At 50.0% G+C, this 13,311-nt stretch overlaps 1 protein-coding gene across 1 annotated transcript; it reads left to right on the top strand.

Moving 5' to 3' along the window:
- Positions 1–474: 474 nt before the first annotated feature.
- On the top strand, positions 475–7,313 carry LOC135568224 (enoyl-CoA delta isomerase 1, mitochondrial-like; the record flags this gene model as incomplete). The annotated part of the gene is made up of 4 exons (XM_065015166.1): positions 475–600; positions 5,406–5,533; positions 5,866–6,012; positions 7,188–7,313. Coding segments are annotated over 4 exons (527 nt in total), but the record flags the coding sequence as incomplete, so codon positions are not given.
- Positions 7,314–13,311: the final 5,998 nt, after the last annotated feature.

Genomic DNA, 13,311 nt, shown 5'->3' with positions numbered 1-13,311 from the left:
CCCAATGCTTGTGGAACTCACTGTATATAGTGACTAGGGCTCCAACAACATGACACTGTATATAGTGACTAGGGCTCCAACAACATGACACTGTATACTGTATATAGTGACTAGGGCTCCAACAACATGACACTGTATATAGTGACTAGGGCTCCAACAACATGACACTGACCCAATGCTCCAACAACATGACACTGTATATAGTGACTAGGGCTCCAACAACATGACACTGACCCAATGCTTGTGGAACTCACTGTATATAGTGACTAGGGCTCCATTTCAACCATGGTCTTATAATACAAGGTCACGTGGTTTCAGTGACGATGTCAACTATCATTATTCCACCCCCTCATTGTTATATCGTTATATTATATTGTTTTATTATATTGTTTTATTAAGTTATTTTATTTGTTATATTAATTTGTTATATTATGTTATTTTATATTGTTTTATGATATTGTTGTTCTTTGGCAGGTGTGTTGTCCCAGTTGTCCATCCACAGTAGACATGGGAGAGAGTGTGTGTCGCCGTGCTTCTCTCTGCAGCAGAGAAACAGCTCTACCTCACCTAAGATCAAGGTGGACCTGGACAACACTACAGGTAAACCCCTGCACAGCTTCTTTACCTGTCCCAAATGGCACCCTGTCCCCTACATCAGGGTAGACAGCCCTGGTCCTGGAGGTACTGTTTACATCAGGGTAGACAGCCCTGGTCCTGGAGGTACAGGTTACATCAGGGTAGACAGCCCTGGTCCTGGAGGTACTGTTTACATCAGGGTAGACAGCCCTGGTCCTGGAGGTACAGGTTACATCAGGGTAGACAGTCCTGGAGGTCTCAGGTACTCTTTACATCAGGGTAGACAGCCCTGGTCCTGGAGGTACTGTTTACATCAGGGTAGACAGCCCTGGTCCTGGAGGTACTGTTTACATCAGGGTAGACAGCCCTGGTCCTGGAGGTACTGTTTACATCCGGGTAGACAGCCCTGGTCCTGGAGGTCTCAGGTACTGTTTACATCCGGGTAGACAGCCCTGGTCCTGGAAGTACAGGTTACATCAGGGTAGACAGCCCTGGTCCTGGAGGTCTCAGGTACTGTTTACATCAGGGTAGACAGCCCTGGTCCTGGAGGTACTGTTTACATCGGGGTAGACAGTCCTGGTCCTGGAGGTACTGTTTACATCAGGGTAGACAGTCCTGGTCCTGGAGGTCTCAGGTACTGTTTACATCAGGGTAGACAGCCCTGGTCCTGGAGGTCTCAGGTACTGTTTACATCAGGATAGACAGCCCTGGTCCTGGAGGTACTGTTTACATCAGGGTAGACAGCCCTGGTCCTGGAGGTACTGTTTACATCAGGGTAGACAGCCCTGGTCCTGGAGGTACAGGTTACATCAGGGTAGACAGCCCTGGTCCTGGAGGTCTCAGGTACTGTTTACATCAGGGTAGACAGCCCTGGTCCTGGAGACAACAGGTACTGTTTACATCAGGGTAGACAGCCCTGGTCCTGGAGGTCTCAGGTACTGTTTACATCAGGGTAGACAGCCCTGGTCCTGGAGGTACTGTTTACATCAGGGTAGACAGCCCTGGTCCTGGAGACAACAGGTACTGTTTACATCAGGGTAGAGAGTCCTGGTCCTGGAGGTCTCAGGTACTGTTTACATCAGGGTAGACAGCCCTGGTGGTCTCAGGTACTGTTTACATCAGGGTAGACAGCCCTGGTCCTGGAGGTACTGTTTACATCAGGGTAGACAGCCCTGGTCCTGGAGGTCTCAGGTACTGTTTACATCAGGGTAGACAGCCCTGGTCCTGGAGGTACTGTTTACATCAGGGTAGACAGCCCTGGTCCTGGAGGTACTGTTTACATCAGGGTAGACAGCCCTGGTCCTGGAGGTCTCAGGTACTGTTTACATCAGGATAGACAGCCCTGGTCCTGGAGGTACTGTTTACATCAGGGTAGACAGCCCTGGTCCTGGAGGTACTGTTTACATCAGGGTAGACAGCCCTGGTCCTGGAGGTACAGGTTACATCAGGGTAGACAGCCCTGGTCCTGGAGGTCTCAGGTACTGTTTACATCAGGGTAGACAGCCCTGGTCCTGGAGGTACTGTTTACATCAGGGTAGACAGCCCTGGTCCTGGAGACAACAGGTACTGTTTACATCAGGGTAGAGAGTCCTGGTCCTGGAGGTCTCAGGTACTGTTTACATCAGGGTAGACAGCCCTGGTGGTCTCAGGTACTGTTTACATCAGGGTAGACAGCCCTGGTCCTGGAGGTACTGTTTACATCAGGGTAGACAGCCCTGGTCCTGGAGGTACTGTTTACATCAGGGTAGACAGCCCTGGTCCTGGAGGTCTCAGGTACTGTTTACATCAGGGTAGACAGCCCTGGTCCTGGAGGTACTGTTTACATCAGGGTAGACAGTCCTGGTCCTGGAGGTACTGTTTACATCAGGGTAGACAGCCCTGGTCCTGGAGGTACAGGTTACATCAGGGTAGACAGCCCTGGTCCTGGAGGTCTCAGGTACTGTTTACATCAGGGTAGACAGTCCTGGCCCTGGAGGTCTCCGGTACTTCATGGTTGTGATTTAACCGACCTGGAAGACCAGGGGTGTGGAATTTCAGGACATCACTGAACTGATATATTGTTATATTGTTGTAACTACACCCAAAAAATCTAAATATCTCAGATTTTCCCCAGACCTCATAAATGGTCTCCTGATGTGGTTTCAGCGTTGATGTGGACTTCCAATTGTGTTGTTTTTTCTTCTATCAAACAAATGTGATTTTGAGAGTGAAAACCTGAAAAAACAGAAACCTGGGAAAACTAAATGGAATCAGGCAACAATTGTAATCGTTTTTCATTATTTGTTATAGGGCCCTCTTCCCTACATAGTGTACTATTTAACCACAGCCCTATATATGTGTTTGTTATAGGGCCCTCTTCCCTATATATGTATTTGTTATAGGGCCCTCTTCCCTACATATGTATTTGTTATAGGGCCCTCTTCCCTACATATGTATTTGTTATAGGGCCCTCTTCCCTATATAGTGTACTATTTAACCACAGCCCTATATATGTATTTTATTCAACCTTTATTTAACTAGCTAAGTCAGTTTTAAGAACAAATTCTTATTTGGGCCAGACCTGGACGACGGGTTACGGTTTTCACCACAGGGATTAGGCTGCCATTGGTTGTCTCCCCCTCCTTTCATCCCTCTCCCCCTCCTCCTCCCTCTCTCATCCCTCTCCCCCTCATCCCTCTCTCATCCCTCTCATCCCCCTCCCTCTCATCCCTCTCATCCTCCTCACTCTCCCCTCCTCACTCTCCTCACTCTCCCCTCCTCACTCTCCTCCCTCCCCTCCCTCACTCTCCCCTCCTCACTCTCCCCTCCTCACTCTCCCCTCCTCACTCTCCCCTCCTCACTCTCCCTCCTCCTCACTCCCCTCCTCACTCTCCCCTCCTCACTCTCCTCCTCCCCCCCTCCTCCCGCCCCCTCCTCCCTCCTCCCCTCATCCCTCTCCTCCCTCCCTCTCCTCCCTCCCTCCCTCCTCCCTCCTCCCTCCTCCCTCTCTCTCCTCCTCCCTCTCCTCCCTCTCTCCCTCCTCCCTCTCCTCCCTCTCTCCCTCCTCCCTCTCTCATCCCTCTCCTCCTCCCTCTCTCATCCCTCTCCTCCTCCCTCTCTCATCCCTCTCACCCTCTCCTCCTCTCTCCCTCTCCCCCCTCTCTCATCCCTCTCCCCCTCCTCTTCCCCCTCCTCATCCCTCTCCCCTCTCCCCCTCCTACCTCTCCCCTCCTCATCCCTCTCCCCCTCCTCATCCCTCTCCCCCTCCTCATCCCTCTCCCCCTCCTCCCCTCTCCCCCTCCTCCTCCCTCTCCCCCCTCCTCCTCCCTCTCCCCTCCTCCTCCCTCTCCCTCCTCCCTCTCCTCTCCTCCCCCTCTCTCATCCCTCTCCCCTCCTCTTCCCCCCTCATCCCTCTCCCCTCCTCCCCCTCCTCCTCCCTCATCCCTCTCCCTCCTCCTCCCCCTCCTCCCCCTCATCTCCCTCCCTCCTCCCTCTCTCCCTCTCCTCCCCCCTCTCATCCCTCTCCTCCTCCCTTCCCCTCCCATCCCTCTCCCCTCCTCCCTCTCTCTCCCTCCTCCCCCCCTCCTCCTCCCCCTCATCCCTCTCCCCTCCTCCTCCCCTCCCCTCCTCCCTCCCTCTCCCCTCTCCTCCCTCATCCCTCTCTCATCCTCTCCTCCTCCCTCTCTCATCCCTCCCCCTCCCTCTCTCATCCCTCTCCCCCTCCCTCTCTCATCCCTCTCCCCCTCCCTCTCCTCCCTCTCATCCTCCTCCTCCCTCTCCCTCTCCTCCTCCCTCTCTCATCCCTCTCCCCTCACTCCCCCTCCTCATCCCTCCCTCCTCCCTCTCTCCCCTCCTCACTCTCCCCTCCTCATCCCTCTCCCTCCTCCTCCCTCTCCCTCCCCTCCTCCTCCCGCCCCCCCCTCCCTCTCCCCCCCCTCCTCCCGCCTCCCTCTCCCCTCCCCTCTCCTCCCCCTCCTACCTCCCCCTCCTCCCTCCCCCTCCTCCCTCTCTCCCTCCTCCCTCTCTCCCTCCCTCCCTCCCTCTCTCCCTCCTCCCTCCTCCCTCCTCCCTCTCTCCCTCCTCCCTCTCCCCTCTCTCATCCTCTCTCCCTCCCTCTCTCATCCCTCCCTCCTCCCTCTCTCTCCCTCTCTCATCCCTCTCTCATCCCTCTCCTCCTCCCTCTCTCATCCCTCTCCTCCTCCCTCCTCATCCCTCTCCTCCTCCCTCTCTCATCCCTCTCACCCTCCTCCTCCTCTCATCCCTCTCCCCTCCCTTCCTCCCTCCCTCCTCATCCCTCTCCCCTCATCCCTCTCCCCCTCTCTCCCTCCCCCCTCATCCCTCTCCCCCTCCTCATCCCTCTCCCCCTCCCCTCTCCCCCTCCTCATCCCTCTCCCCCTCCTCATCCCTCTCCCCTCCTCATCCCTCTCCCCTCCCCATCCCTCTCTCCCTCCTCCCTCTCTCCCTCTCCCTCTCCTCTCATCCCTCTCTCATCCCTCTCCCCCTCCTCTTCCCCCTCCTCATCCCTCTCCCCTCCTCCCCCTCCTCCCCCTCCTCCCTCTCCCCTCTCCTCCTCCCTCCCCTCCTCCCCTCTCCCTCTCTCCTCCCTCCTCTCTCTCCTCCCTCTCTCTCCCTCCTCCCTCCTCCCCCTCATCCCTCTCCCTCCTCCCCCTCCTCCCTCCCCTCCTCATCCCTCTCCCCCTCCTCCTCCCTCCTCTCATCCCTCTCCTCCTCCCTCTCTCATCCCTCTCCTCCTCCCTCTCTCATCCCTCTCATCCTCCTCCTCCCTCTCCCTCTCCTCCTCCCTCTCTCATCCCTCTCCCCTCCCTCTCCCCCTCCTCCTCCCTCTCTAGGTGTAGCTGTGTTGAGGATGCAGAGCCCCCCTGTCAACAGTCTGAGTCTGGACTTCCTCACTGAGTTCTGTATCAATCTGGATAAACTAGAGATGGATAAGAGTTGTAGAGGTCTGATCATCACCTCGGTCAGTACACACACACACACACACACACACACACACACACACACACACACACACACACACACACACACACGTCCTGTTACAAAACCATGATACACACTGTAACTCCCCCCGTGTGTGTGTGGTGTCCCAGACCCTCTGCAAGGCTAGACATCATAACTCTCCCTGTGTGTGTGTGGTGTCCCAGACCCTCTGCAAGGCTAGACATCATAACTCTCCCTGTGTTTGTTTGTGTGTGTGTGTGTGTGTGTGTGTGTGTGTGTGTGTGTGGTGTCCCAGACCCTCTGCAAGGCTAGACATCATAACTCTCCCTGTGTGTGTGTGTGGTGTCCCAGACCCTCTCCAAGGTGTTCTCTGCGGGGCTAGACATCATGGAGATGTATGGGAAAAGTCCGGAGCGCTGTGGAGAGTTCTGGAAGGCTGTTCAGGAGATGTGGCTCAAAGTCTACGGATCCAACATGGCCACCATAGCTGCCATCAACGTGAGTCAGCACACCCAGCCGTCTCTGTCTGTGTCTCTGTCTGTGTCTCTGTCTCTGTCTGTGTCTCTGTCTGTTGGTCCCATGTGTTTATCTATATATAGGGCTCCTATCCAGCAGGTGGCTGTCTCATGTCTATTGGATGTGACAACAGGATCATGACTGATAACCACCTCTCTGTCTCTCCGTCTATAGGATGTGACTATAACCACCTCTCTCTGTCTCATGTCTATTGGATGTGACTATAGGATCATGACTGATAACCACCTCTCTCTGTCTCTCTGTCTATTGGATGTGACTATAGGATCATGACTGATAATCACCTCTCTCTGTCTCTGTCTATTGGATGTGACTATAATCACCTCTGTCTCTCTGTCTATAGGGCTCACCTCAGGTGGCTGTCTCTGTCTATTGGATGTGACTATAACACCTCTGTCTCTCTGTCTATAGGGCTCTAGTTCAGCAGGTGGCTGTCTCATGTCTATAGGATGTGACTATAACCACCTCTCTGTCTCTCTGTCTATAGGGCTCTAGTTCAGCAGGTGGCTGTCTCATGTCTATAGGATGTGACTATAACCACCTCTCTCTGTCTATAGGGCTCTAGTCCCGCAGGTGGCTGTCTCATGTCTATAGGATGTGACTATAACCACCTCTCTCTGTCTATAGGGCTCTAGTCCAGCAGGTGGCTGTCTCATGTCTATAGGATGTGACTATAACCACCTCTCTGTCTCTCTGTCTATAGGGCTCTAGTCCCGCAGGTGGCTGTCTCATGTCTATAGGATGTGACTATAACCATCTCTCTGTCTCTGTCTATAGGGCTCTAGTCCAGCAGGTGGCTGTCTCATGTTTATTGGATGTGACTATAACCGTCTCTCTGTCTATAGGGCTCTAGTCCCGCAGGTGGCTGTCTCATGTCTATAGGATGTGACTATAACCATCTCTCTCTCTGTCTATAGGGCTCTAGTCCAGCAGGTGGCTGTCTCATGTCTATAGGATGTGACTATAACCACCTCTCTGTCTCTCTGTCTATAGGGCTCTAGTCCAGCAGGTGGCTGTCTCATGTCTATTGGATGTGACTATAACCACCTCTCTGTCTCTCTGTCTATAGGGCTCTAGTCCCGCAGGTGGCTGACTCATGTCTATAGGATGTGACTATAACCACCTCTCTCTGTCTATAGGGCTCTAGTCCAGCAGGTGGCTGTCTCATGTCTATTGGATGTGACTACAGGATCATGGCTGATAATCCTCGCTACAGCATCGGACTCAACGAGACTCAGCTCAGCCCTTCTGGTGAGGCATTGTAGCTCCCTTCTGGTACAGGCACACACACACTAATACACACACACACACACTAATACACACACACACACACTAATACACACACACACACACTAATATACACACACACACACACAATATACACACACACACACACTAATACACACACACACACACTAATACACACACACACACACTAATACACACACACACACACTAATACACACACACACACACACTAATACACACACACACACACACACTAATACACACACACACTACACACACACACACACTAATACACACACACACACCACAATACACACACACACACACACTAATACACACACACACACACACTAATACACACACACACACACACTACACACACACACACACACTAATACACACACACACACACACACTAATGGTAATACACACACACACACACACACACACACACACACTAATACTGTACACACACACTGTAATACACACACACACACACACACTAATACACACACACACACACACACTAATACACACACACACACACACACTAATACACACACACACACTAATACACACACTAATACACACACACACACTAATACACACACACAAATACACACACACACACACACACAAATACACACACACACTAATACACACACACACTAATACACACACACACACTAATACACACACACACACTAATACACACACACACACTAATACACACACTAATACACACACACACACACTAATACACGAACACACTAATACACACACACTAATACACTAATACAGACACACTAATACACACACACTAATAAACATACAGACACACACACTAATACACACACACACACACTAATACACACACACACACACACACTAATACACACACACACACACACTAATACACAGTGAGTGTTGATGTGTTGAATCTGCTCAGGGTTGTGATGGTTCATGGTTACTGTAGTGTGTGTGAGGTGCTGAATGTGGTTGTGTTCATGTTGCGGTCGTGTTATGGTTGTGGTTGTGTTGTCGTTGTGTTCATGTTGCGGTCATGTTGTGTTGTCGTTGTGTTCATGTTGTGGTCATGTTGCGGTCCAGGTTTAAAGACACGCTGGTGAACACGGTTGGTAACCGGGCAGCAGAGCTGTCGTTGGAGCTGGGTCTGTTGTACAGCGCTCCTGATGCCCTGAAGATCGGCCTGGTGGACCAGTTAGTCCCTGAGGACCAGGTCCTCTCCACTGCACAGGACACCATGTCCAAGTGGCTCGCTGTACCAGGTCAGAATATTCTCTCTGTCTCTCTCTCTCTCTCTCTCTGTCGCTCTCTCTCTCTCTGTCTCTCTCCTTCTCTCTCTCTCTCTGTCTCTCTCTCTGTCTCTCTCTCACTGTACCAGGTCAGAATACTCTCTCTCTCGCTCTCTCTGTCTCTCTCGCTCTCTCTGTCTCTCTCGCTCAGACTGATCTCTCTGTCTCTCTCCAGCTCTCCTGTGTCTCTCTCTGCTCTCTGTCTCTCTCTCGCTCTCACGCTGGTGTCACTGCTATATGTATTGGCCTCACGGCCTTCGTCAGAGTTTTTGATTCTTCAAAGTAGCCACTCTAGTAAAAATAAAGAGAATCCCTTGCATGAGTAGGTGTCCAAACTGTTGTCTGGTACTGTATATAAACACCTCTCCTCTCCCTCTAGACCATGCCAGACAGATAGATCTGTGTGTAGATCCCTATAAACACCTCTCCCTCTAGAGACCATGCCAGACAGATAGATCTGTGTGTATATATTATATAAACACCTCTCCATGCCAGACAGATAGATCTCCCTCCTAGACCATGCCAGACAGATAGATCTGTCCTCCAGACCATGCCAGACAGATATATAATTATATAAACACCTCCAGACCATGCCCTAGATGTATAATCTGTGTGTAGACCCTCCAGACCATGCCAGACAGATAGATGTATAATCTGTGTGTATATAAACTCCTCCCTCCAGACCATGCCTCAAAAGTCCATGATGAGGAAACAGACCATAGACAGATCTGTCCAGGGAGTCCACCAACTTTGTGATGAGACTCCAAACAGACTATAGACTCTGCTGTCCAACAGGGAAGCTGCCCTCACCAACCCTTTGTGTGCCCTCAGCTTAGGTCCTGGTCTAAAGACTCCATCTGGTCAGAGTGCCCTCCCCTATAGGCCCTGGTCTAGTACCTGGAGATGCTCAAGAGTAGAAAGCCTTAGTCTGGGGTCTAACGTAGTGCTCCCCCCTGGTCCCTAAAGTAGTGCACTTACCCCTATAGCCCTGGTCTAAAGTAGTGCCCTCAGTCCTATAGACCCTGGTCTAAAGTAGTGCCCTCAGTCCTATAGGTCCTGGTCTAAAGTAGTGCCCTCAGTCCTATAGGTCCTGGTCTAAAGTAGTGCCCTCAGTCCTATAGGCCCTGGTCAAAAGTAGTGCCCTCAGTCCTATAGGCCCTGGTCAAAAGTAGTGCCCTCAGTCCTATAGGTCCTGGTCAAAAGTAGTGCACTATATAGGGAATAGGGTGCCAGTTGACACACTACCCTGTCATATATATATATATATGTCCTGGTCAAAAGTGTGTATATATGCACTAATATATATATATATATATATATATATATATATATAAAATGCCCCTATATATTATATATATATATTAGGGCATTTTGTCAGCTGTATTTCATTCTCTTTCTGTCTGCAACCTTCATGAAACGACATGGGGTGTGTTTATTAGTGCAGACCGTAGCGAAACATAGTGCAACAGAAAACGAAAACAACCGTTTTGTTATTGGACAAAATCAGGTAGTTCACTCCCCGTTCTGGCTCGTTTGGATCCTAATGAACACACCCCCGGCCTTATTTCCCCCTGCCACAATGTTTGACTGTTTGGACTGAAACAACGAACACTGTTACCATGTAGGTGATTATACAGGAAGTCATCTTGCCTTTGTGAACATAATGTTTTTTTTTTCTTTGTATGATCTTTTCCTGTACTGTTGGTTTGCAAGTAAACATCTGTAAAATACCTTCCGTGGAATGTGTGTTGAGTTTCATGTTCTACGATGTCACGAGTTCAGGCCAGGGTTTACTACATTCTGTCCTGCCCCAACGGTGTGTGTGTTTTTATTTTTTGCACTTCACAGCTGATTTGAAGTAACCAACTCCTCATCAAGCTTCGATGATTTGAATCTGCTGTGTAGTGTTAAGGGCAACAACAGTTCATATGCACCCAGGTGGGGCCCCAGGACCGAGTTGGGGAGACCCTGGTTTAGAGGACACTTTATACTTAACAGTCCCTCCTTCTGGTTACTAGTCCAACCCTCTAACCACTAGGCTACCTGCTGCCCCTCTAACCACTAGGCTACCTGCCGCCCCTCTAACCACTAGGCTACCTGCTCTAACCACTAGGCTACCTGCTCTAACCACTAGGCTACCTGCTCTAACCACTAGGCTACCTGCTCTAACCACTAGGCTACCTGCTCTAACCACTAGGCTACCTGCTCTAACCACTAGGCTACCTGCTCTAACCACTAGGCTACCTGCTCTAACCACTAGGCTACCTGCTCTAACCACGAGGCTACCTGCTCTAACCACGAGGCTACCTGCTCTAACCACGAGGCTACCTGCTCTAACCACTAGTCTACCTGCTCTAACCACTAGGCTACCTGCTCTAACCACTAGGCTACCTGTCGCCCCTCTAACCACTAGGCTACCTGCTCTAACCACTAGGCTACCTGCCGCCCCCTTTCACAGCTGATTGATATGCACCCAGGTGGGGCCTTAACCACTAGGCTACCTGCGTGCTAACCACTGGCTACCTGCATCTGGTCAGAGGCTAGAGGCCCTAACCACTTCACCACCCCGATTGAGACAGACTAACCATGTAGGCAATCTTCTAACCACTAGGCTAATTGCTCTAACCACTAGGCTACCTGCAAACGCCCTAACCACTAGGTGTTTACCTTGGACATCATTCCACTGGTGTCTGAGCTGTTACCTGCCTGACAGAACCAAACTCCTAAATTAATGTAACCATATGTGCTCTTCCATCTCTTATAAAGCACTTGTTTCAGCTGTTGGACACAACCACTAGGCACAGTTCCACTGCTTTATTGAAACTAGGCTCATGCGATGACACTCAACTGGCACCCTATTCCACTAGGGCTCTGGCCCAAAGTAGTGCACTAACCACGTGAATAGGGTGCCATCTAACCACACTTCCTGCCGCCCTCATGCCAGCAGGCGTGACCAATCAGCTTCACCTCAACCACTAGGCTACCTGTCGCCCCTGAACCAGAGAGTAGGCTGTACCAGTAAGACACTGTTACCACTAGCTCAACACCAACCATTTAAAATGGGCTACTAAAATCATTCCAACCATTAGGCAAATACAAGTAGCTGTCTCTTATTGGCTGAATGCCGCCCTCTAACCACTAGGCTACCTGCCAGCCCTCTAACCACTAGGCTGAATGTTCCGTCCTTCATTGACAGCTGAATGATCAGTGCATTGACTGAGGTGGTTCAGGCCCCAGGACTGAGGAATGTTAAACCAGAAACCCACGTGGTTCAGTGGTACATTGTACATGTGGTCCAGAGGCAGAGGCCTGGATCTCTTCCCACCCCTGAGCCACATGTTTAGTGTGAGACAGACTAAATATGAATGTTCAGTCAATCTTATAACCTTCAAACGGTTGAATTTAAGTGATCAAAACAGTGACTGAGGTTTAATGTTGTTTCTGATTGGATGTCATTCCACTTGACTGAGCTGAATGTTACTGAGGGACTAACAGAACTCCAAAATGAATGTAGAATTCATTGACGTGAATGTTCCATCTCCTATTGACTCAGCTGAATGTTGGACTCAAACGATAACAGGAGCACAGTTTGTTGAGTTTTATTGACTGTCATGGTGAATGTTCAGTCTCAACTGGCACCCTTCATTCCCTATAGACTGAGGTGAATGTTCAGTCTCAAAGTAGTGACTACGCCGTGAATGTTCAGTGCCATTTGAGAGTGTCGGAACACTTCCTGAGGCGGGCTCATGCAGCAGGGGCGTGAATGTTCAGCTTCACCTCAACGGGTGAGTGTCGCTGACATGCCTTATGACTGAGAGGTCTCTTAGACTAGAGCTGACCATTGTAAGACACTGTTATTGACCTAGCTCAACACCAACCATTTAAAATGGGCTACTAAAATCAATGTCTCTTATTAGAAGGCAAATACAAGTAGCTGTCTCTTATTGACTGAGGTGAATGTTCAGTCTCTTATTGACTGAGGTGAATGTTCAGTCTCTTATTGACTGAGGTGAATGTTCATGTCTCCTATTGACTGAGGTGAATGTTCAGTGTCCTTATTGACTGAGGTGAATGTTCAGTCTCTTATTGACTGAGGTGAATGTCTCTTATTGACTGTGAATGTCTCTTATTGACTGAGGTGAATGTTCAGTCTCCTATTGACTGAGGTGAATGTTCAGTGTCCTATTGACTGAGGTGAATGTTCTGTCCTATTGACTGAGGTGAATGTTCAGTGTCCTTATTGACTGAGGTGAATGTTCTCTTATTGACTGAGGTGAATGTTCATGTCTCTTATTGACTGAGGTGAATGTTCAAGTCTCTTATTGACTGAGGTGAATGTTAAGTCTCTTATTGACTGAGGTGAATGTTCAGTCTCCTATTGACTGAGGTGAATGTTCAGTCTCCTATTGACTGAGGTGAATGTTCAGTGTCCTATTGACTGAGGTGAATGTGAATGTCTCTTATTGACTGAGGTGAATGTCTCTTATTGACTGAGGTGAATGTCTCTTATTGACTGAGGTGAATGTCTCTTATTGACTGAGGTGAATGTCTCTTATTGACTGAGGTGAATGTCTCCTATTGACTGAGGTGAATGTGAATGTCTCTTATTGACTGAGGTGAATGTCTCTTATTGACTGAGGTGAATGTTCAGTCTCTTATTGACTGAGGTGAATGTGAATGTCTCTTATTGACTGAGGTG

This window comes from Oncorhynchus nerka, unplaced genomic scaffold (genome assembly GCF_034236695.1).
Source record: "Oncorhynchus nerka isolate Pitt River unplaced genomic scaffold, Oner_Uvic_2.0 unplaced_scaffold_1643, whole genome shotgun sequence".
Taxonomy (NCBI): domain Eukaryota; kingdom Metazoa; phylum Chordata; class Actinopteri; order Salmoniformes; family Salmonidae; genus Oncorhynchus; species Oncorhynchus nerka.
The sequence above is the reverse complement of the archived record's forward strand: the minus strand, read 5'-3'. Positions and strand labels throughout refer to the sequence as shown.